Source organism: Passer montanus, unplaced genomic scaffold (assembly GCF_014805655.1).
Source record: "Passer montanus isolate IOZ18808 unplaced genomic scaffold, ASM1480565v1 scaffold2, whole genome shotgun sequence".
Taxonomy (NCBI): Eukaryota; Metazoa; Chordata; class Aves; order Passeriformes; family Passeridae; genus Passer; species Passer montanus.
Genome location: NW_024366591.1, coordinates 22,616,621 through 22,637,508, shown reverse-complemented (window position 1 = coordinate 22,637,508; position 20,888 = coordinate 22,616,621). Strand labels below are relative to the sequence as shown.

The following is a 20,888-nucleotide window of genomic DNA, read 5'->3' as shown; positions in this document are numbered from 1 at the left end:
TTTGTGCCTGTGATGACTGTCAAAATTTAAATAGATTTAACAGGGAATGATCAGGCTCTGCAAAAGGAACATAATTTACATTCAGCTAAGGGTATGCCTTCAACATGAAATCCAGTCTGTTTATTCAAAATTATTTAAGAGAAGACTTCTTCAACTTTTGTAATTGCTCTTGAATCATCCAGATGATATTGACCTGTTAAAAAACCATGTGTAAAACTTTTTCCTCAAACTCTGGTCCTGGAAATAGTTGTCTCACTGAAAGCTTTTGTACAGCTTGTATATAAACTCAAAGATTCAGTGTTTTTGCTTGATTACTTGCTTGATTAAAAGTGACTCAAAATGTGAGCAAGCAAATAATGTAAGCAAGGGAGAGGTTTCCCTTCCTACTTTTCTTCCTGCTAAGAGATAAAACATCTTCAAGTCCTAAATATAAGGCCTAAGATCATGATAGCCCTTAAAGCAATCATTCCCTGGGCTGCTTTCACCTTCTAGAAGATAACAAGAAAGAAATTACCCCTTGGAAATATTTTTTGTGGCTTCCACACATCACAGATACTACTTCGAATGATAACATGCAGTAGTGATGTTTTTCAAATAGCAGAGCTGTTTTAAAGTGTACTCTTAAAAATCTCACAAAGTTGGTAAGTTTGCTTTTCCTGACTCACTTATGTGAGGATTTGAATCTCAGTTTTTCTGCATCTAAGAAAAATCCCAACAGTTTTGTTTACTGAGTTTGTGTGTACAGCTGTGTGTTGTTGCTGTCTAGGTGACCAGCTGGAAAATTGCTTGGAAGTTAGTCTGTTCACAGCTGTTCTCCACAGTCTTTCTTTCCAGCAATGAGACACAATAAGACTCCACTGAAATATTAAGATATAGGAAGATGATGTTGGCATTCCTTTAGAATAGCCTCAAAGGGATGCTAGCCTTCATTGTCTTCTCACTCTATGGGAATGAGGTGAAGATGAAATTAGTAATTTCTTTCAATTTGAGGATGTAAGTCATGAGAGATTGCTTTAAAAACTATGTAAACAACCATAGCCCATTTTTCTTTTTTCCTGACCTTTATACTGAGCATCTTTCCTGAGAAGTTGGGAATAGCATCTGAAGTGGTGGGGGTAGGAGGAAGATCAGAGAAGAGCTCAGGGTTTAAACAGAAGTGCCAACAGCAGTTCCCTGCCCATTGACCTGTCTGAATTGGAGCTGCTCATATTTGAAACTCCTCGAACATCTGTATTTCTGTTGCAGAACTGATAATGCTATCAAGAACCACTGGAACTCCACCATGCGCCGGAAGGTTGAGCAGGAGGGCTACCTGCAGGAGTCCTCCAAAGCCTGCCACTCCTCAGCAGCTGCTGGCTTTCAGAAGAACAACCACCTGATGGCCTTTGCTCACAACCCATCGCCACCCGCGCAGCTGCCGGTGGCCAGCCAGCCCCCACTGGGCAGTGACTACCCCTACTACCACATCCCTGAGCCACAGAACGTGAGTGCCTGCAAGGGGCAGCGTGCAGGGCCTGCTTGCTTTGCCTCGTTGAATAGATGGGGGCACTTTAGCTGTTCCTGGTTTCAGCTTGAAGGATTTCCTTCGTCTTGGTGGGCTTGGATGTGTTTGATGTCCGATGAGGATTTCTTTGGCTTTTACTTATGTCAGTGGTGAATATGAGTACATTTCAAACTGGTGGCATTGAGGTGGTGGAACTGGGTAAAGCAGGTTTATCGCCTTGTGAGCAGTTAACATATTTCTTAGAGTTGTGAATATTAAATTTCTTGAATATTAGTTGAATCTGGTTAATTCTGTGTTCCACGTCAAAATCTCCCACATTCTCTTTAGTAGTATTCTGTTTGTGGGCTGCCTGTCAGAACCAAGTGAACAAGTATTGTTTTTAATCAGATTTCTTTTCTATTAATGATTAATAATGAAACAGGCTCCTGCTTCAGATAGTTGCATTGTAGAGTTTTAAATGATAATAAATTGCATCTTTTGCTTTTTCACTTCAATTTAGAAAATCCTTACAAATGTTTCTATAAATTATTCATCTTTTCTCATTCAGGAAGGGTAAACATTTCATATATGAATTTTCTTTCTTCCTCTCTAATGCTTGCTGTCATATTCCTAAAAACGTGATTACTTTTCTTATAAACATTTTTTTGGTTGTTATTTCATCTCCACAGACTACAAATATTAAGTATCTAACATCAAAGTATGTTTAACACAAATTGATGTTGCAGATAATATGATGGAAATAACCAATTTTTGCTTTTTGACCTAGGTTCCTGGTCAGATCCCGTATCCAGTAGCACTGCATGTAAATATTGTCAATGTACCTCAGCCAGCTGCTGCAGCTATCCAGGTAGATAAATTGAATCTTATTTCAAGAGTCAATTTCTTAAATATTTGATAAACTAAAATGCAGACATCGTACATTAAGGAAACATTTTAATGTATTAAGTGTGGTGAAAAGAGAAAATGGGGAAGGTTGGGGAGTTCTGACATGGCTAATAATTGCTCCTTCTGAAGTGGATTTTAAATGCAGTAGTTGACATCTGGTGTGATGGCCTTCACTTTCTCCATTGCAAATGTCTATACTGAAATTCAGCAGAGACTTTGATGGTGGAAAACACAATTGACATTTGTTTCATCTTGGAATCTAATTTGGCTGTTAAAACCACAGGTCGGCAAACCATGAGCATTTTAGTTGCTACATCCTATCAGACCTTTATCTTTTCTTTTCCCTTAACTCTTAATTTCAGAGACACTATAATGATGAAGACCCTGAGAAAGAAAAACGAATAAAGGAATTAGAGTTGCTACTAATGTCGACTGAGAATGAACTGAAAGGGCAGCAGGCATTACCAGTAAGATTGTCACTGTGTGCTTGGATGGAGGGATAGCAGCCTTACCCCAGTGCTTGTCTTTTTAACTTTTTACTCCCCCTCTGCCTTCAGTACTAATCAAGGCTCTATATTTCCGTTTTAAAAGGATGAAACATAGCACATATGTAATCTGTATCTGCTTTGTAAATTCTTTTATTAAAAAAAAAATCCAAAAATTTTAAAGGTATCTTACTTTGCGAAGTGGGAGCAGGACTGGGCTCCGTAACATAATGTAATATTGGAAACATGATGATTGTACAAAATAAAAAATCCTACAGGCGTTTAATCAATAATGGGATCTGTGTTTCTGAAAGTGTGCAATGGTTCATGTGATGAAAATGTAGTGCCTGTGCATTAGATTTTTCTTCTCTGTTGTATTCTTTCCTTCACCTGTGTTTTGTATACTTTGTAAGCTTCAGACTTGGTGCATGTTTGAGAATTTGTTTTACTCCTCTGAATAATGTTAGATTCTTCATAACTGCATGTGTGGAGCAAGTGCTGGCTATTACTGAATTCTCATACTTTGTTGTATATGCCATTGGTTGTTAATGTGTGAAAACCCTTGTGTAACTACTTAACACCGTCACCAAAGCCAAGAATCCCAAAATCATTTTTGAAGATAGGTGATAGCCAGCAGATTCTTTTTTTTTTTCTTTTTTTTTTGGGTAATATTTAAATGAATAGAAAAGAACTGCATGCATGATACGTTAGTTTGGCCACTTTTTAACTTTAGTTAATGTTTTGCAATTTCTTCTGTTGCATGATCACACTGGAAAGAAACTTCTGTTAATTTGTTCTTCTGCTTTCCTAACCACGTTGATTTGACAGCCTCTTCATTGCATTGGTGTAAGCTGTAGCATTAGACAGGGATAGCAGAAGAAAAGGAGATAAGCAGACAAAAGCAACTCTAACTCTGAAAACTTTTAGCCTTCTACAGTGCTGAGCGCTCAGTAGGGAAATCCTGCCGTTTCTTGCTTCTTACAGAAAAGGACTTGCAGACACTTTTTGAGCACTTGGAGTAACAAAGTATGAATTGATTATGTGCTAGTAATGACATATGCCTAAAATAGTGGAAGTAAATTATGAGGTAACTTTGGGATAACAAATACAATGCCAGTATTACTTAAAACAAGATCTTGCACTGATGAAAGGAAACATCTTGACAATTGTTTCATAGGCATAAGCTTTTAGATGATGATGCAACTACTTTTATCTTTCCTCCAGTGGCATCTGACACCTTGTGCAATTTCATTGCTAAGTTCCTTCTGCCTTTCCCCCCTCCCTTTTCTTCTTTTTTTTGCCTTCTTCTTCCTTTAGACACAGAACCACACATCAAACTACCCCGGCTGGCACAGCACCACAATTGCGGACAGTACCAGGACCAGTGGTGACAGTGCACCTGTTTCCTGTTTGGGGGAGCATCACCACTGTACTCCATCTCCACCGGTGGATCACGGTTGCTTACCTGAGGAAAGTGCATCCCCTGCACGGTGCATGATTGTTCACCAGAGCAACATCCTGGATAATGTTAAGAATCTCTTAGAATTTGCTGAAACACTCCAGTTAATAGACTCCGTAAGTAGACTTGATGCCTTAGGTGGATTGGTGCATGGTCAAGGAGTAAGGGGTGAGGAGCTGGGATTGTCCTAAATGCGGTTGTTGCTTTTTTCCCGAGTAACTTCGAGTTGATTCAGGATCTGAAGCTTATCTTCTGACATGACAAAATGCAGCTGCTTGTAAATGAAGCCCTCAAGCACGGATGCATATGCTTTTTTTGGGTGTCTCCCTTTCGGGCTACATCTTGGAATGGGAGTGTGAGTTTCAGCAAGGTGCACAGTAGGAGCTTGAAACAATCTCTCATTTTTAAGTCTCCTTAAAATACAATCAGAGATACCATGAAAAATTTTAAACAATGTGATGATATTTACTGATACTCGAAGTGACACATGCCATAGGTTTGGGTGTGGCCGCTCATGTATCTGCATAATTTTCTACAATTTTTAGTTGTAGCCTCAATAGCTGCTTTTCAAAGTTTAAGGGACTTGTCCTGGCATATGTGAAGGACTGTAAACACACATTTAAATGTCAAGTATCTGACATTGACATGATCCTGTTGTCATTGCAGTCTCTGGGATGCTGCATGTAAAGTAGCACACTGAGTTACGTTTGTTGGTGGCAACCTCCTTCAGAAGCAGACGTGTCTGCTTCGTTCGGTATCATTTCCCTTTCAGCACATCCAGGGCAGCATTGCATGTTAGGAGGAGGCCAGTCTTGGTCTACAGCACACATTTTTTTTTTGTAACAAAAAGCACCATCATCATACCAAGCAGAAAACACTGGGCAAGCAAATAGTAAGGACATAATTTGACTCATTCATTAGGGATTCGGTTGCCAGCAACACTATTAGGATGTCAGACAGTTTGATAAGATCAAGGTATGTGAAAACACAAATTGTGTTCACAGCGTTGCTGCTCCCATGAACAGGATCAGGCTGAACTGAACTGGGAAAAACTTAATGTTGTTGTTGTTGGTTACAAACATATCCTAGCGCTGTATTTTCATGAGGTGGCACTATACGCTGTCTTATAGCTCCGTGCCTCCCACGTTGTTTCAGGATCCTTCATCATGGGGTGATCTCAGCAGTTTTGAATTCTTTGAAGACACAGACACTCCGGCTAGCAGAGCTCCCTCAGGCAAAGTCGCGCAGCTTCAGCAAAGAGGGGCCAGTGCTTGTAGACCGCAAGGACAGCCCACCACAAATTTGAGCAAAGTCATGTCAAGTCAGGGCTCTCTTGGCTCACCAAAGACCTTATCTGCCTCACAGGGCAGTGCGGCTCCGCGGGTCCTTCCTCGCAAAAGGAGAGGGCACTGCGGCCCCGTAGCCAGTGGCCACGGTAGCACCTTGGTCCTAGCTGACGTCAGCAGCTCAACTCCTCCTAAGTGCTCCCCTGTCAAAAGCCTGCCCTTCTCTCCCTCGCAGGTAGATCAAGACTTCTGCACAGATGTTACTAATTCTCAAAAGTCACCCCAGTCTTAACAATTTAGAAACTAATCCTTTGGAACAAATGACTAATTACCGTTGTGCTTGTTGATTTCGCTCCGTGTTTGAATCTTCTCGCTGCTCCTAGTCTTCACTGCTGAGTTTAGTTAATCAGCAAGCTAACTGTTGATTCTTGACTCTTAAATTCATCTCTGGGGCATGGTTTTTTGTGTTTTGTTTTTTTTTTCCTTTTTGGATCTTTTTTGTAGGGGAGTGTGACCTCTTGCTTTACTCTTGCTGCTAACTCCAGCTACTAGAGTTTAACATTTCTGATCATCTGTGATACTTTCCATCTCTGTCCACTTACAGTATGATTCATTGACCTAGAAAACCCCAAACTGCATTTAAATAGCATTCAGGTTGTGAGACAAACTGACAACAACCAGAAAATTCAAATCACACTTGCCATCCTCTGCCCAGGCCATGGGAGTTGGAGTGGAATAGGAATGAGGAGGAAAATGGCTTGTTAAAATGGCCTGGTGTGCACTTTCAAATTCCTAATGATGGTTGCTTTGTTTCACAGCTGTGGCACTATTTAAAAGTGTTTTGGATTTTTTGTTTGTCTGTGTTGGTTTGCTTTAGTCTTTGATGTCGGAGAAAGACTATTTCATGAAGGATAGTAAAAGATTTCATGTAATGATTTCCCAATGTATTTCCCATTACCTCTTAGCTATTTTAATCATATGTCATTTTTCCAGTGAAAGCCAGATTTTCTTACGTGCCGCATTTTTATAAAGTGACAGAATCTAGAAGGGAATACATTGAATTGTTGTCAGACTAAAGGATACCACTATGCTCACAGATTTGTAGACTAGAAATAGAAACTGTATTTTAGGTTACTAGGTAGAACACATGCAAGAGCAATTTTCTCCAAACAAATAGTGCTGCCTCTTTTTCAGCCAGCTGTTTCCATTCCAAAGTATTCCACGTACCCGTCACAGGTGGCAGCTTTCATTTCATACTCTGAAAGTGAAGTACTTTCTTTTGAGAGAGATGATAGGAAATTTATTTTCCTGTCATCAACACTTGCACTGCCCTAAAAGCCCCTACATTCCCCACATAAATATTTGTGGAATTTAACCCTGTTTCCTGTGGGTTTGTTTCTGAAACATCTCTTGCTCATTTTCACCTAGTTTCTTAGGCACACTGGTCTTAATTAAAATTTATTTGGAGCAAATCCAAATCAGGCTCTGAAAGTGGTGGAAAGTTTTTCTCATTGGAACAGAGTGTCATTTCCTTTAGAATTTCCCTCTCTAGCTGCCTGAGCCAAACCATTGAGTATTTTCTCACAATGTAGTCAGGTACCCCACATACCCCTGCTTGCATCATAGGGCCAGGAGAGTGACTCGTGTCAGTCAGAAGAAAATAATTTCTTTTTATTTTGTTGAATAACGTCAGCTTAAGAGGCAGCCATGTAATCTTGATGTTCCTGTTAATTTTTTCTTCCCACACCTGCAGTTCTTAAACACCTCATCCACTCATGAAAACTTGAACCTGGACAACCCTGCACTTACCTCCACACCGGTGTGTGGCCATAAGATGGCACTTACCACCCCGTTCCATAGGGACCAGGCTTTAAAGGCTCAGAAGGAAAACCATGTGTAAGTCTCTTGTCTTGTCCAACTCACGAGGGTCCACCTCTTCACATTTGCATGCAACCAAAGTGCTGGGGGTCAGCATATGCTTTAGGCTGTAAGGGTGGGTTTAGGTTAGATACAGGGAAAGAAATATTCACTGAGAGGGTGGTGAGGCAATGGATCAGGCTGGCCAGAGAAGTAGTGAATGGCCTATCCATGGATGAAGCCCTGGGCAACTTGATCTCATGGAAGGTGTATCACCTGCCTGTGATAGTGTGTTTGGAACTAGATGATCTTTAAGGACTGTTCCAGCCTAAACCATTCTGTGTTTCTCTGCTTCCTGCAGAGTTGTTTGCTCACTCATTCAGATTTTGCTTAGTTGGGAGTAAAACTTCCAATTTATGACTATTGAGGTAGGTTATAAAACCATGCATATAGGTTCACCAGTTTTTAAAATAAAGTCATTACATCTTATCACAGTCAAATAGATGTTCTGCTGTAAAAGCAAAATGGATTATGGGATGACAGGGAAATATTTTCCAAAGTCTTACAACAATACCATCTGTATGCACACATTTCTATAAAGAGCTAGTATTTCCAAGCATCTTCCTTTAAAGTTCCTCTCCTTCTTTTTAAAGTTTCAGGACTCCAGCAATCAAGAGGTCGATATTAGAAAGCTCTCCAAGAACACCCACTCCATTCAAAAACGCACTTGCAGCTCAGGAAATCAAATACGGTCCTTTGAAGATGCTGGTAAGAAGGAAACAATGATGAAAGTTGCTTTGATATTAGTGCAGAGGGATGTTCTGGACTTGGATATAACGTTTCTTTCTTTCAGCCTCAAACTCCAACTCATCTTGTAGAAGATCTGCAGGATGTTATCAAGCAGGAGTCAGAGGAATCTGCAATAGTGGCTGGGCTACATGAAAGTGGACCCCCTTTGCTGAAGAAAATCAAACAAGAGGTAAATCTCAAACTTACCTGAGGCAATTTAATTCAGAACTCTTTGCTGAGAAACTTATAGCAATGCCTTTTCTGTTAAATAGCTGTGTCTGTTTTCCTTTCATGTGAGCCCCAAGATCTTAGTGTCGGTTCCATATAGTACACTAGGCATGTCTAATTCATCTCCCATTGATTTCCATAGAAGTCTTTCTGCTGTTTTCAGCAGGGGTTTGCTTGGACCGTTCTAATGCAGTTTTCGTTTGAAACTTAAAAAGAAAAGAAAAATTAGACATGAATTTGGATTGAATCTTTCAAATATTGGTGAAAAGTATAGAAGAACCCCATGGGGACCAAGCTCCATGGAGTGACTTAGAAACCTGAACATTTGAGGACATTGCATTATATTACTTTGTCACTAAAGTTCTAAAAATACATTTATTCTCAATCCTTTCTAGGGGATTAAACTCCTGAATACTAACAGAGCACTGAGTGCAAGTATTCAAAGTTTTGTTAGATGGGGATTTTTTTGGAGAACCTTGAACTTTTTTCTTCTGCAAAGGGCAAGGCTGCTGTAAAAGATGTTACTGTAAACATGCATTATGCACCTCAGTGAAGAATATTTGTTCAATTTATTAAGCAACTGACAGAAATCTCCTGGTCAGTTATGTGGTGGTTGAATCATGCCTTTTCTGTTTTCAGGCAGAGTCCCCAACAGATAAAGCTGGAAATTTTTTTTGTTCAAATCATTGGGAAGGAGAAAACCTGAACACTCAGCTCTTTACACCTGGGTCTACTATGGAAGATGTGCCAGTAAGTATAACTTTTCCCACCATCAAAGAAATTCTTTGTTTTCCATCCCTGTTCGATTCTTAAATGTAAGAGAAAGAGAATATTTTTTCTGATTTTCTTCACAAGTAGGCTTTATTCCTTATTTCTGTGTCATTTTCCTGTACTAAGCATAAAAGGCAAAATGCTACTCTTAATTATCACTCTGATACCTGTAGAAGGTTTCAGAAGTTGCAGTCATTTTACAGCCCACAGACTTTGAAGAGCATGTCCTTGTAGGATGCCTGCACCTGTGTGCAGAAATTACTAGATCAAGGAGTTAAAAACTGGTGAAAGAGAGAGAGACTCTCTTGGTTTTTGCAAAGGAGACTTTGCATGAGCACAGTTCCCTTTGCATTGCCGGGGCTTATGGACTGTTCAGTGTTACTGTTACTCTTGAAATTGGGATTTTCACTGGATGGAAGACCTTTGCACAGGGCAATGCTCCTGCAAAGCCAAGTCCCAGGGACACCAGGCTGATGTCTGCTCCTCATCTGTGGCTGTGCCCAGTGTAGCAACTTCTGCACTCAGCCTGAGTTTACTCACAATGCATTCCAATTCAGGTTGTTCTCATGAGTTGCTGAAAACCTTTTTCTTTTTTCTTTTTCTGTTCAGAATCTTCTTACCAGTTCCATTTTAAAGATGCCTGTGTCTGAAGATGATGATAGTTTTCAGAAAACAGTTGCAGTACCTAGAAACAGGCCACTAGCTAGTCCTTTACAGGTAATTATTCTTTGATAAAATTGTCCTCTGTATATAAAAATACATATATGCATCCATATATATTTATATACATATTGCTTTCTCACAGACCAATTTTATGGTTTGAGTATGGAAGAATGAAATGTTCAGATGAATGTGGCTGAGGATCTCACTTTGCCTGTGGAGCATGAGGGCACAGCCCTGTGTGTGGGGTGCTGTAACTCAGCTGGGTGCAGTGTGGAATTGGTAGGACTGAGAATTAACGTGGACCAGGGTGGTTTTTTTTCCATAGGCTTTTTGCAGGTGGCACTGCTGTTTTGGAGACTTGAGTGGTGTAGTGGTGGCCAGAATTTGTGACTGGCCTTGGCGTGAGAGGAGAGACTCTAGCACTGCCTGGCTGGCACTGGTGTGGCCAGTGTTGCCCATTCAGCCCAGCACCAGGATGGCCTTTCCCCCTAAACGTGTAATTGTTGTAATGTAAGTCAGATGTTAGGCAAGGGTTTATGTGTCTGTGCTTTTGCCAAGTGTTAACAAACACAGACATTTGCTGTACTTTAAAGCAGAGCTGTTGCACAGGGGCTGATCCAAAGCCCACCAAAGTCATTAGCAGCCAGCTTGGGAGCTCTTGTGTTCTTTAGGTGAAACCCACAGCAAGTCATTCAGAAAACAAAACATAATTTCTGTATTTCCAAGGTAGATGACTAAGTGATTTTGTAGGCCTACTCCACATGGGAGAAATAAAGGAAAGTGTCTCATTCCCCAGAGTGAGTCACTGTCAGGAAGGAAATTGTAACTCTGTAGTTCCTGACTTTCAGGCAGATAGTCCACATGGCTAATCCTTCTTTGCTCCCTCTTTCCAGAACTTACATTAGGGCTTATTTACAGTAGGAAGGAATGAATAAAGTCTGGTTTTGATTAGGCATTTCTAGCCAGGCATTAAAAAAGGAGATAGTAAAGTTTTACACACGTTCCTGTTTGGCACAATTTGCCATGCTGTAGGCTTGTATTTTGTGCTGCAGAATCATTTGATGAAAAGCAGCATTGGAGAGCAGGGACTAGGACTCCCCTTGGCATGGGGGTGTCTGTAGGGGCCAAAGACTCACACTCGGTATTGTTTATCTGCTCTTCCCTCGTGAACTGTTTCTTGGCTGCACTGTGGTGGAGAGCCAGGAGAAGGGTTTCCAGATCCACTGGCCCTGACCTAGGGCAGTATATAGGGGCTGAATTAAACCTACCTCATGGCAAAGGAGCCTGGGTCTCCAGCTTGGCTGGGGTTGCTGGAGCTCCCTGGTGGGTGTATAGGAGGAGGCTGCTGGTCCCCAAGAGCTCAGCCCTGCTGTGTCCCAACAGCCAAACTCTGGGCTCCTTCATAGATTTAAGACAAGATTTTCAAGCAGCTAAGCAGCACGGCCTGTGTGTTGTCCTGTTAGTGGTAGTTGCCTGCACTCTGGCTGTAATAAAAAAGAAGGATCTGAGAGGTCTGTAAAATAGGATCTTTTGATCTTTGGTGTACCGGTGTTATGTTTCCTGCTATCTAAAAATATTTTCTTTACAAGCTGCTATAAACGAAAGGGCTTGTTTAACCTTCTGTCCTCACTCATGCTGATTTTGTTCAGGAAGTTTACATGAGTCAATTTGTGGATCATTCTGGATTCAATTCTTCAGTCCTTGCTCAGGAAAACCATGTTAAAAGTCAGGTATGCTCTTTGTTTGCATAAAGAGGACCTTTCCTTAAGTAGGAACTGAGTTAAAAAGGACTTCCCAACTCCTCTCAGTGTTTAAAGTGTGTTGAACTGAAAGAAAAAGTAGTTGTAAAAAGCCCCAAAATGAATAGTTAGTAGGCAGCTTCTTGGTGTACTAGTATGAAGGTAAAATTGTTCTCTCTGCTGGTGGAACATTGAGCTTTTCAGCTGAAATGTAATCTTAAATGAAGAATGAGGCTTGGGGTTTCTGTGATGGTGGCACAGACAGCTTTTTCAGAATGAAATACTGACTTGTTATAACAATGCACTATTGTCTGCCAATAGCTGCACTCTCTGGTTTGGGCTGGGTGTCGTGGTTAAAAGGAATGGTGAAGCTGCCTGGCCTCATGTCGGAGGGGAGCAGTGTGGCCCTGTGCAGCTCAGAAAGGATGTGTGCTCTGGCTCTGTTTCATACCAGAAACTGCTGCTGCTCTATCCCTGGTGCTTCCCCTCCTCCCCCCCAGTGTAAATGGACTCGTGTGACTTGGGCATAGCATGTCTAAAGGGTGCAAAGCCACGGAAAATATTAGCCTTTGTGCTTGTTGTTGTTTTTGCTGTTTGCTCTTTGTACATGACCAGATTTTAGCATGTTGTTGTCTTATGCTTTCTACTCTTCCTGATTTAGAGTTTGGTGTCTCACCGTCCTACGTGAACACATGCATGGACACAAAAAAATAACTGGACTAAATCCCCTGATCCCATGAAAGTAGACATTAAGCATGAGGGAACTCATGTGGGTGAAATTTAATTGTGTCTGCATATGTTGACATTGCTGCAGTTAATATTTTGGGCCTGGTCCAATTGTTCTTAGGCAAATTCTCATTGACTTCAGTCCAAGAAAGAATTACAACAATCTCTGTGCCCTGGGATCTGTGCATGGAGAGGAAAGAGAGAAACAAAGACAGCACTAAACTTAGGGGTTTTTTTTCATATGCTTGGTTCCTAAAATTCTATTTTCTTTTAAATTTGAACTTGGAAAACAGGGAGGCAGTATATTTACCAGCCCACAGTTTTCCATTGCTTTCATAATTTGCACTACATTTACACAAAGATATTAGGCTAGGGATAAACTGATCAAAATCCTTGATTACTTATTGTTCTGCTGTTAAATTCCAAAGAAGGCAAGAGTAGCAAATGTCCAAACACATCTCTAATGATATTTTTTACTGCATTTTGGGTACACGACTGATCATATGCCATTTAGTAAATAGCAGCTGATGATCATATCAGATAGCACGACGTGATTCACCATCACTTAGCAGGAACAGCATGTTGCATCATTTGGCATGTGAGGTCAGGTAGCTCCATGTAACACCTCTGGAGTTTGGTGCTGTCAGTGTTGTATAGAGCAAAGGGAGAAGAAGCCTCCACAGAGCCAAGAAGAGTTTGGGCTTTATCCTCATTCAGTCCCCTCTTAGGTCTCCCCAAGCCATTGGATGTAAAGGCAGTTTTGTGTCAGATCTTTCTGGTAAGGTGTGGAGGTTCACCCAGCTCTTCTGTCCTATGTGACAAATCTCATTTGTGTGCATTATCAGGAATGCAGGAATGGCAGGAATGTCTCACCAAACCCACATGTTGCCTTGGGGTGGACTTACTCTCCATTGCATGGATCCTAAATATTTCTGCTTTGTATTCATGGGGTTAGTTAAAACCTCTATTTTTGCACCCTATGTTTTTGTCACTTAGCTGCATGTCAGGGAGATCTTGGTCTCACTAGCAATTTTCCAAAGGTTAAGATTTTGGGATAATGTACTCCAATACCAAGACAAAAAGATGATCTGTACTGAGCATGTGCTTGAATTTTGCCTTGTAAGAGGTTACATAAAACCTCCTGTTTCTGAACCTCCCTATGTAAAAGTTAATTTTTATTTCACATTATGTTCTGTAGCAGTAGCAGTACATAATTGAAACTATCCTAACATAGACATTTTAACAGATAGAAAAGTAGGCTAAATCACAGACCTTCCACCTAACCCTGCAGGCTATCAAAAGACACCATGAAATGGAGCCTTTTAAGAAAATAGCACTGCTTTGATATCTTCTTCCCCCAGTAACAAAGGAAACAACACAAGGTAGAAGCCCTGCAAGCTAAAGAGAATGTTCTTCAACATCTAGCTCCTGTCACTTTCCATTTTTTTAACCACAGACTGACACATTTCTGCTCGAATTTCCTGACTTTCAGTGGTTTATGTAGCCATTTTCTTCAAAGAGTAAGTTTAAAGGACTTTAAAACAGTTACTTGGTTACTTTTTTCAAGTGCTGGAGGTGTCATGAAGCCTAATTTTCTCAGTTTAAAAAAGTGAAATGTTGTTTTATTTGCAGCTGGTTGTAAGACACAATGGCCAGGAAGGCAGCATGGTCTTCTGCAGCAGCAGGCTTTCTCTGTTTTTCCTCCATGGATTTTTGAAGGAAGGTCCTGAAATCTCATATTTTTCTTTGTTTAATCAAGGGAGAGGGGGAAGCATGCTGTGTTTGAGATCTGCACAGCAGGGGAAGGTAGCCCCACAGGTTTCTCTCACTTGTGCTGCCCCTTCTCTCCCCAGTGAGTGATGTGCACAGGAAGGACACGTGCTTGCCACAGCTGAGGGAGCCAGAGAAGGTTCAAAGTTACAGGCCAGTCACTGCATGTTTTCCTCCCAGGTCAGCAGAATTTGGCTTGCAAACAGATTGGAAGTTACAGCTGCCCTGAGCTGGTGATGGTCTCTCAGGAAGAAAAGTGACAGCTTAACTATTAGTCACATTTGCAGCAATGTATTCTGATCTTTGTGGGGAAAAAAAAGGATGATTACTGGAGAGGGGAAGAATATCCTAGTATGAGTTGCAGATGCTTAGCCCACTTCCATACCTTGTCCATTCATCTTACTTGGGAAACTCATTCATCTTGAACAGGAGTTTTACCTGAGCAAGAACTTCAGGGTTAAGCTCTTAAAAATGCCAGCAAATAGCTCTTTCTAGCTCTGGTATAATTCTTATGAAAAAAGCTGAAAAGTTGGACCATCTTATTCTTTCACATTTTGCAAGCTGTATTTCTGAGCAGCTCAGAAAGCCCCAGAGTTCAGGAGAAGTCAGAGGAAAGCCAGCAGCAGGGGTAGAAATAGTGGTCTGTCTTGTCAAATGAGATAAAAAAGTAATTTATGGTCACTTTTAGTTTTTAATTAGTCTTTACTGTCCTGCCAGTCCTGCATCCTTGCAGAATAGAAAGCCATGTTATTTATATGCTGTCTATTGTATTCTGCTTGGAGATTGTTTTGTTCAGTGCATTGTTTTACTCTTTCAGGAGTGCTGCATTTCTGTTGCAAGCCTTCTTTTCAGTGGCACATTCTGCAGGCAATCTATGCCATGTAATCTGAGGAAAAGCTGGCAGGGAAGCACAATAAGAGACCTTCTAGTAGTCTGAGCATTTAAAATATTTTAAATACACTAGCTTTTAAAAAAAAATTGTAAATACCAGCAAAGCTTGGCTAAATTAGTGGTGGTGTTTGTAACACCACTAGGTTTGCTGGAGTTGCTGAAACTACCTGCCAGCAGAGCAGAGATGTAAAATCTGTCTTCTAACACAGTTCTTTGCCCAAGGATTTCTGCTAGACTTTCATCAGTTTGGCAGCTCAGCACTGCAGGACTGCAGCAGTGTTTGGTTTTGGCATTGGCTTCTAACACAAAAGGTGTTGTAACACAGGAGCTTTCTTCAGCTATAGAGACAGAACATGAAAAGGCAGTCTGGGCTACAAGAGCAGAAGGACTAGTTCTGTTAGAAAAGCACCTTTCCATATTGTTTTCTTCCCTTACTCTGGTCTGTTTTCTCTAGATGGTCCAAGTTTTTATTTAAAGTGCTTTAACTGGATATCCCAGTTACAGCTTTGACAGTTTGTTTACAGTTCACATTTGCCTGAGGGCAGCTGAAGGCATATTACAGGATAAATAAGGCAGTTTTGCTGCCAGGAGAAGGATGTACTGGTAGAATTATTGAGAGTAAAAAAAAAAAAAGAGAGAGAGAGAAAAAGAAAAGGGACAGGGAGAATGACATAGCTGGAATTGTACCATGGATCTGTAATTTAATCCTATGGGAACTCACAGTACTATACTTTCTTCTCCCTCTCCACGCTGTGATTTAACTTAAAGAGAGAAACTGCTGTGTTTGGAAGAGAAAAATACAGTGGAAGTACTGGCTGAAAAGGTTTAAACTCTTTTAATTGACAGCAAAATTAAGACTGGTTTCCTACCCTGTGAGGCAATGAAAAAATTGTGTATGTGGAAAGAATTTACTCTGGAAATCACTTTCACTCCCCACTGGCTAGGAATTTAGATGCCAAAATGAACACCTCACTCTTAGATTGAAATTACGCTGGATGAATCCACTGGATTAATGAAAACATGTCCATCAATTTTGGTGAGGTATGGGTCAGGGCTTCTGGCTTCTGGTTACAAAGATCTTGTTTCCATCCATTGATTTGCAGAGTTCGACCTGTAAATGTGGTCAGGAGACTGCAATGAGCATTCTGCAACTGGAGTGTTCTGGCTAGGGTCTCTGTGCTGTTCTCCTGCAAGCCTGTAGCCTTCTGCCTTGGGTCTCTTTCCTTCTGATACATGTGTTGGGCACTGCTGTCTGTGGGACACTGTCCTGTAACAGAGCCTGTAAAGTACTTGCTGCAATGCTGGTGTGGTAGGAGGCATTGTGGGATCCCTTTTTACCCTTTTTACAGAGAGATCCCATAGCTGTGTGTGACCAGGCCCAGCAAGGCCCTCTGCCTGGGCTGTAGGACCCTGCCCTCCCTGCCAAGGAGGGCAGGAAAGCTGCTCCCATCAGGATGACTTTCACACGTGCCTCTGGCACTGCACTGCAGGGCTGGCAAGGCACAGGCATTGTGCTTTGTTTTGTGTTGGCTGCCGAGAGCCAGGGCTTCAGAGAGAAAATGTTTATTAAAAATACCCACTGAAATGTTATCTGAGTTCCCCAAGGGTAGAATGGAAAGCTGTGTTAGTAAATATGCTGCATCAGAAAACATACTCCTTTGGGTCCAATGTTTCTTTCTTCACTGGAGCAGAGCTCTCACCATCATCAATGAGATGCAAAGTTATAAGTTTGTCACAATAGGGAGGGGGGGGAAAGTGTATATAGTGTCATTTACTGGAAAAAATAATACATGGATGAAAACTTTTCTGTCCCTACAGCAAAGCTGAAGTTGTTTCAAGCAGGCTCAAGTGAGGGGTGGAGCTGGTCCTCCTGTGTCAGCTGCCCAGTGCTCCCCGGGGCAGCCAAGCCCAGTGGGAGGGCAGAGGGTTACTGCCTGCCTGAGCAGCTTCTGCCACACTGACATCGGGTTAAAGATGAAAACCAGGCTTTCCATGGAATGAGTGACATGTAGCAGCCTGCTGAGATGTTGGTGATATCAGGATACAGATTTTTTTTTTCCTACTAAGCACATGGCTGTTAATACAAAGAGCTCAGTGTAGATACTAACAATTAAGCCTAATTTATGAAATAGGGACACTCCTTACCTGAAGTTACTTATAGTTTCCAGAAATTGACATACTATGACAAATGGACTTCTTACATATTTGCAATTATTTAAGGGACTGCTGATCTCTTATTTCTAGACTGGTGCATTGAAACTTTGAGGAGTCACAGGGAAATACTGGTTAGACACATATTTCTGTCCTTGGAAATTATGGATATATGGGAACTATCAGCTGCTTTTGACAAATCCAACTTCTAAGTAAAACCAACAGCTTTATACCAGGCATTGATTCGGTTCCTCATGCAAATACCTCTAAAACAGCAGGGGAAAATATGCACAGGTGCCTGAGTCCTACTGAGGATCAATAGGGAGTTGCAGGTTCCCAGCTTGTGTGGGTGCCTTTGAAAAAGTGACGCTGGAAGTTGTTTAACCAAAACATAAAAGGATCTGTGGTGTGTTGCATGCGGGTCTGTGGCACGCAGAAAGTGTGTCACACCTGCTTTCTGGCATGTGCCCTTGCCTGAGCCACAGCACAAGGCACACAGCTCTAGAAAAGAGGTGTATGGCATGTCTGTTCACTTCACAGATGCAGCTTTCCCAAAAAAACTGCAGAAATTTAATGATTTGAGGCCTGACCTGGTTCTCCATCAGAAAGGGAACTTCTATTGAAGTTCAGCAGTTTTGCTTGCAAAATGGCATCCAGGAGAAGAGGCAGCATTTGGAGCTTCCCTACAGAGAAGAGAAAGCCATGTCTAGGGAATCCCAGGAAAAGTTTGCGGAGGACTAACACGCTCACTTAGTTATTCACTGGGTTTGTCCCTTTCAGACAGTAAGCCCTCCAAGGCAGGAACCTCGGTCCCTGTGTTTGTACTGGTGCCCTGATTAGGGCATGTTGCATGAAATTATCTGTATTTCATAGTTGCCCAGCCTTTTACTATCCATATGTCTCAGATAACACTGTTTACAGTCACAAGAGCATCCTGTAAACTTTTAGGCCAGAGAATAATGTAAGGATCCTCTTGCAAAAAGTTAGCAGCTAGAAGTTGAAGTTAGCAGCTAGAAGTTGGCAGAAAGAGCTGTGGGCATGTCAGGACAGTTCTGCTCTTAGCAGATGGTTTGCAGTCCACTAATTATGATTCATCCACTGTCCAAGTGGTTGGGAAGGCTTTGGACATCTCTTTGAGCAATGTAGTTATTGTGCTGCAAATCCTTTTCAAATGGCATGGAGAACTGAGAAAGGTTTCTCCTGACTTGTCTTTACTGGTGGATCTTAAGCATACACCCTCTCAGTATTTAGCAGTGTTGGGATCCCTTGTGGAAAGATAAGTACAATTGTGTGCATTTTTGGAATGCAGACTATTTGTACAGCTAACTGTGTGATAATAGAGGTTTTATTCAGGTCTTGGAGAAAGTTTCAGTGTGGAAAGGCAGACACACTGGCTAAGTGAGAGAGTTCAATAGAAAAAAATAAAAGTGTGTATCCTGGTAAATTCCAGGAGCTTTGAAATTTCATTGCTGTTTATAGCTCAAGGCAATGAGAAATGTCTCACATGTGTAGTGAGTAAATAAATACAGCACACACAGCCCTCTGCAGATAGGTTTATCTCATTTTAGCATTATACTAAATGGTGTCTGCAACCTCCATAAATACCACAAGAAGTGAAATGGCTTACATGATAATTAAAAAGCTGTTTCTGCTGAGAGTTGGGCCTGCCTCCCTCCTCCTTTGCCAGGGGAGCTGAGCTATGGGGCGGGTGCTGATGGCTGCCCACAGGTGAAAGCAGCTTTGAGCGGGGAATCCTCGGCAGCGCTGGGCAGGCTGTCGAGGTTGTCAGGCTCCTTTAGGGAGCTCCAGGACAGAGCATTTTTAGAATGTAGGTTCTTTGTGCATGGCCATAACATTGAATATTTTAACTGTGCTGTAGCCTGTCTGTGCTCTGTTGACCTCAAAGTTGGCCTGCCAAGTACATTCTTCTTTAGACCTTCCTAAAGGATTAAAGGCAAGGCTGTGGCTATGGCCTACTAGAAAAGACCCTCTGAGAGAGAAGCAGGAAAGTTTGGGTCTCCTGTGGTGATCCTCTGCAGATCATCTGGTCTGTCTGCCCCTGTGGTCGCTAACTGAGAAGTCAGGGTAACATTTTTTTGCCTGTTGTGTTGAGATTTCAATTTCTCAGGGGGCAGGACAACATCCCACTGCCTGTTCATGGAACAGTTAATTGTGAGTGAGCCCAGCTTTGGCTGGGACTATGGATAAACCACAAAGCATTCAAACTAAATCTCTCTGTCTTCTGATTTAGCATCTGAACAACACCTGGGAGTCGGCGTCCTGCGGGAAGATCGAGGATCAGATGGCTCTGCCAGATCAGGCACGTAAATACATGGGCACCTTCCCCACGCGGACTCTGGTGATGTGAAAGGGTCGACGCACAGAAAAGCATTATGGTTTTGAGAACACTTCACCTCCACTGGGAAATTCCTGTTCCTCTGCATGAGAACTTTTCATGAATGGGAGAAGAGCCTATCTTTGTTGTGGTACAACAGTTGGGAGCAGCACAAAGTGCATTTAGTCACTCAGCATATATATTCTTGTTGGATTTCACCCAACTTAAGAGTTTGTGTTTTTTTAATGATACTTGCCTAAATTATTAGGTATTGAATTTGAATCAGTAATTAATGATCTTAAGTGCAGTCTTATAATAAAGATAATTTTTCTTGTACTTTTTGAGATCAAACAGACTTAATACACCAGTATTGTTATTTCAGTGATGTGCTAGTCAGGGGTGGGGTTTAGTTTGTTTCTTTTTTTATTTTTTATTTTGTTTTGTAATAATAAAAGAGCAGGTACTCAGATATATTTTAAATCACTGAACAGAATGAATTGGTGTAAAATATCGTAGTGAAAAGCATTACTACAAACGCTTGTCTGTGCAAAAGGGGAAAGCTGATCAAGATCGTGAATGCTCAAACATCCATGCCTCTTGAAATACTCCCTTCTGTTTTGGTTCTAGGCCATTATACGTTGTGTGTTTCTGTTGGGGGGGGGTGGGTAATTAGCTTGCTTTAAAAAATATTACTGTATGAAACATAGATTTATGAGAAAAATTATATTTTTATTCAGTAATTTAATTTTGTAAATGCCAAATGAATACTGTGTTTTGCTGCTACAGACCTTAGCATGTAGACATGCTGCTAGTGTAAAAGGAGCAGTAGAGCTTTTTATGGAAAAAAACAAATGTTGATGTTAGCTAATTGACTATGCACTAGCATTTCAGACCTTTTTGTTTTAATTTTTTTTACATCATTTATATTTTTTCCCCTTTTTTTTATAAGCAATATTTTTGAACACTGTTCTTGGGAGATTTTTATTTGTGTGGATGTGTTGTTTTGTTTCTCATTGGTTTGTAACAGCATGCATTGCACCTTCATATGTTTGGGAGAACACTGTCTTGTTCATGTTGTCTCTTTTGTTCCATGTCTAGCTAGTTGTTCCCTAACTTGGGTTTTGTGTACTGAATCAGGTTCTTAGAAATACATGGTTCTTTGTACTGCCATATCAAATCTTTATTGATATGGCAAAACACTGATTTTATTTTATTTTTTTTTAATTTTTTGTGTTTTTATAACAGCCTCTGACTTTGCTGCCTTAATAGCATTTGGTGCAGCTTTATCTGCACTTAATTTTTTATACAACAATGTACTGCCTTGTAGATAAATAAAGTGTGTTCCTTTT

At 41.1% G+C, this 20,888-nt stretch overlaps 1 protein-coding gene across 1 annotated transcript in view; it reads left to right on the top strand.

Annotated features, from left to right (window-relative positions):
* Positions 1-20,888, top strand: part of MYB (MYB proto-oncogene, transcription factor) — a 27,863-nt gene extending 6,975 nt beyond the window's left edge. Inside the window, exons 6-15 of the mRNA XM_039707216.1 lie at positions 1,246-1,483; positions 2,271-2,351; positions 2,752-2,856; positions 4,192-4,449; positions 7,373-7,515; positions 8,130-8,244; positions 8,330-8,455; positions 9,133-9,243; positions 9,874-9,981; positions 19,456-20,888. Coding sequence (XP_039563150.1) covers positions 1,246-1,483; positions 2,271-2,351; positions 2,752-2,856; positions 4,192-4,449; positions 7,373-7,515; positions 8,130-8,244; positions 8,330-8,455; positions 9,133-9,243; positions 9,874-9,981; positions 19,456-19,572 — 1,402 coding nt within the window. The 3' untranslated portion in view covers positions 19,573-20,888. The remainder of the gene's footprint in view (positions 1-1,245; positions 1,484-2,270; positions 2,352-2,751; positions 2,857-4,191; positions 4,450-7,372; positions 7,516-8,129; positions 8,245-8,329; positions 8,456-9,132; positions 9,244-9,873; positions 9,982-19,455) is intronic.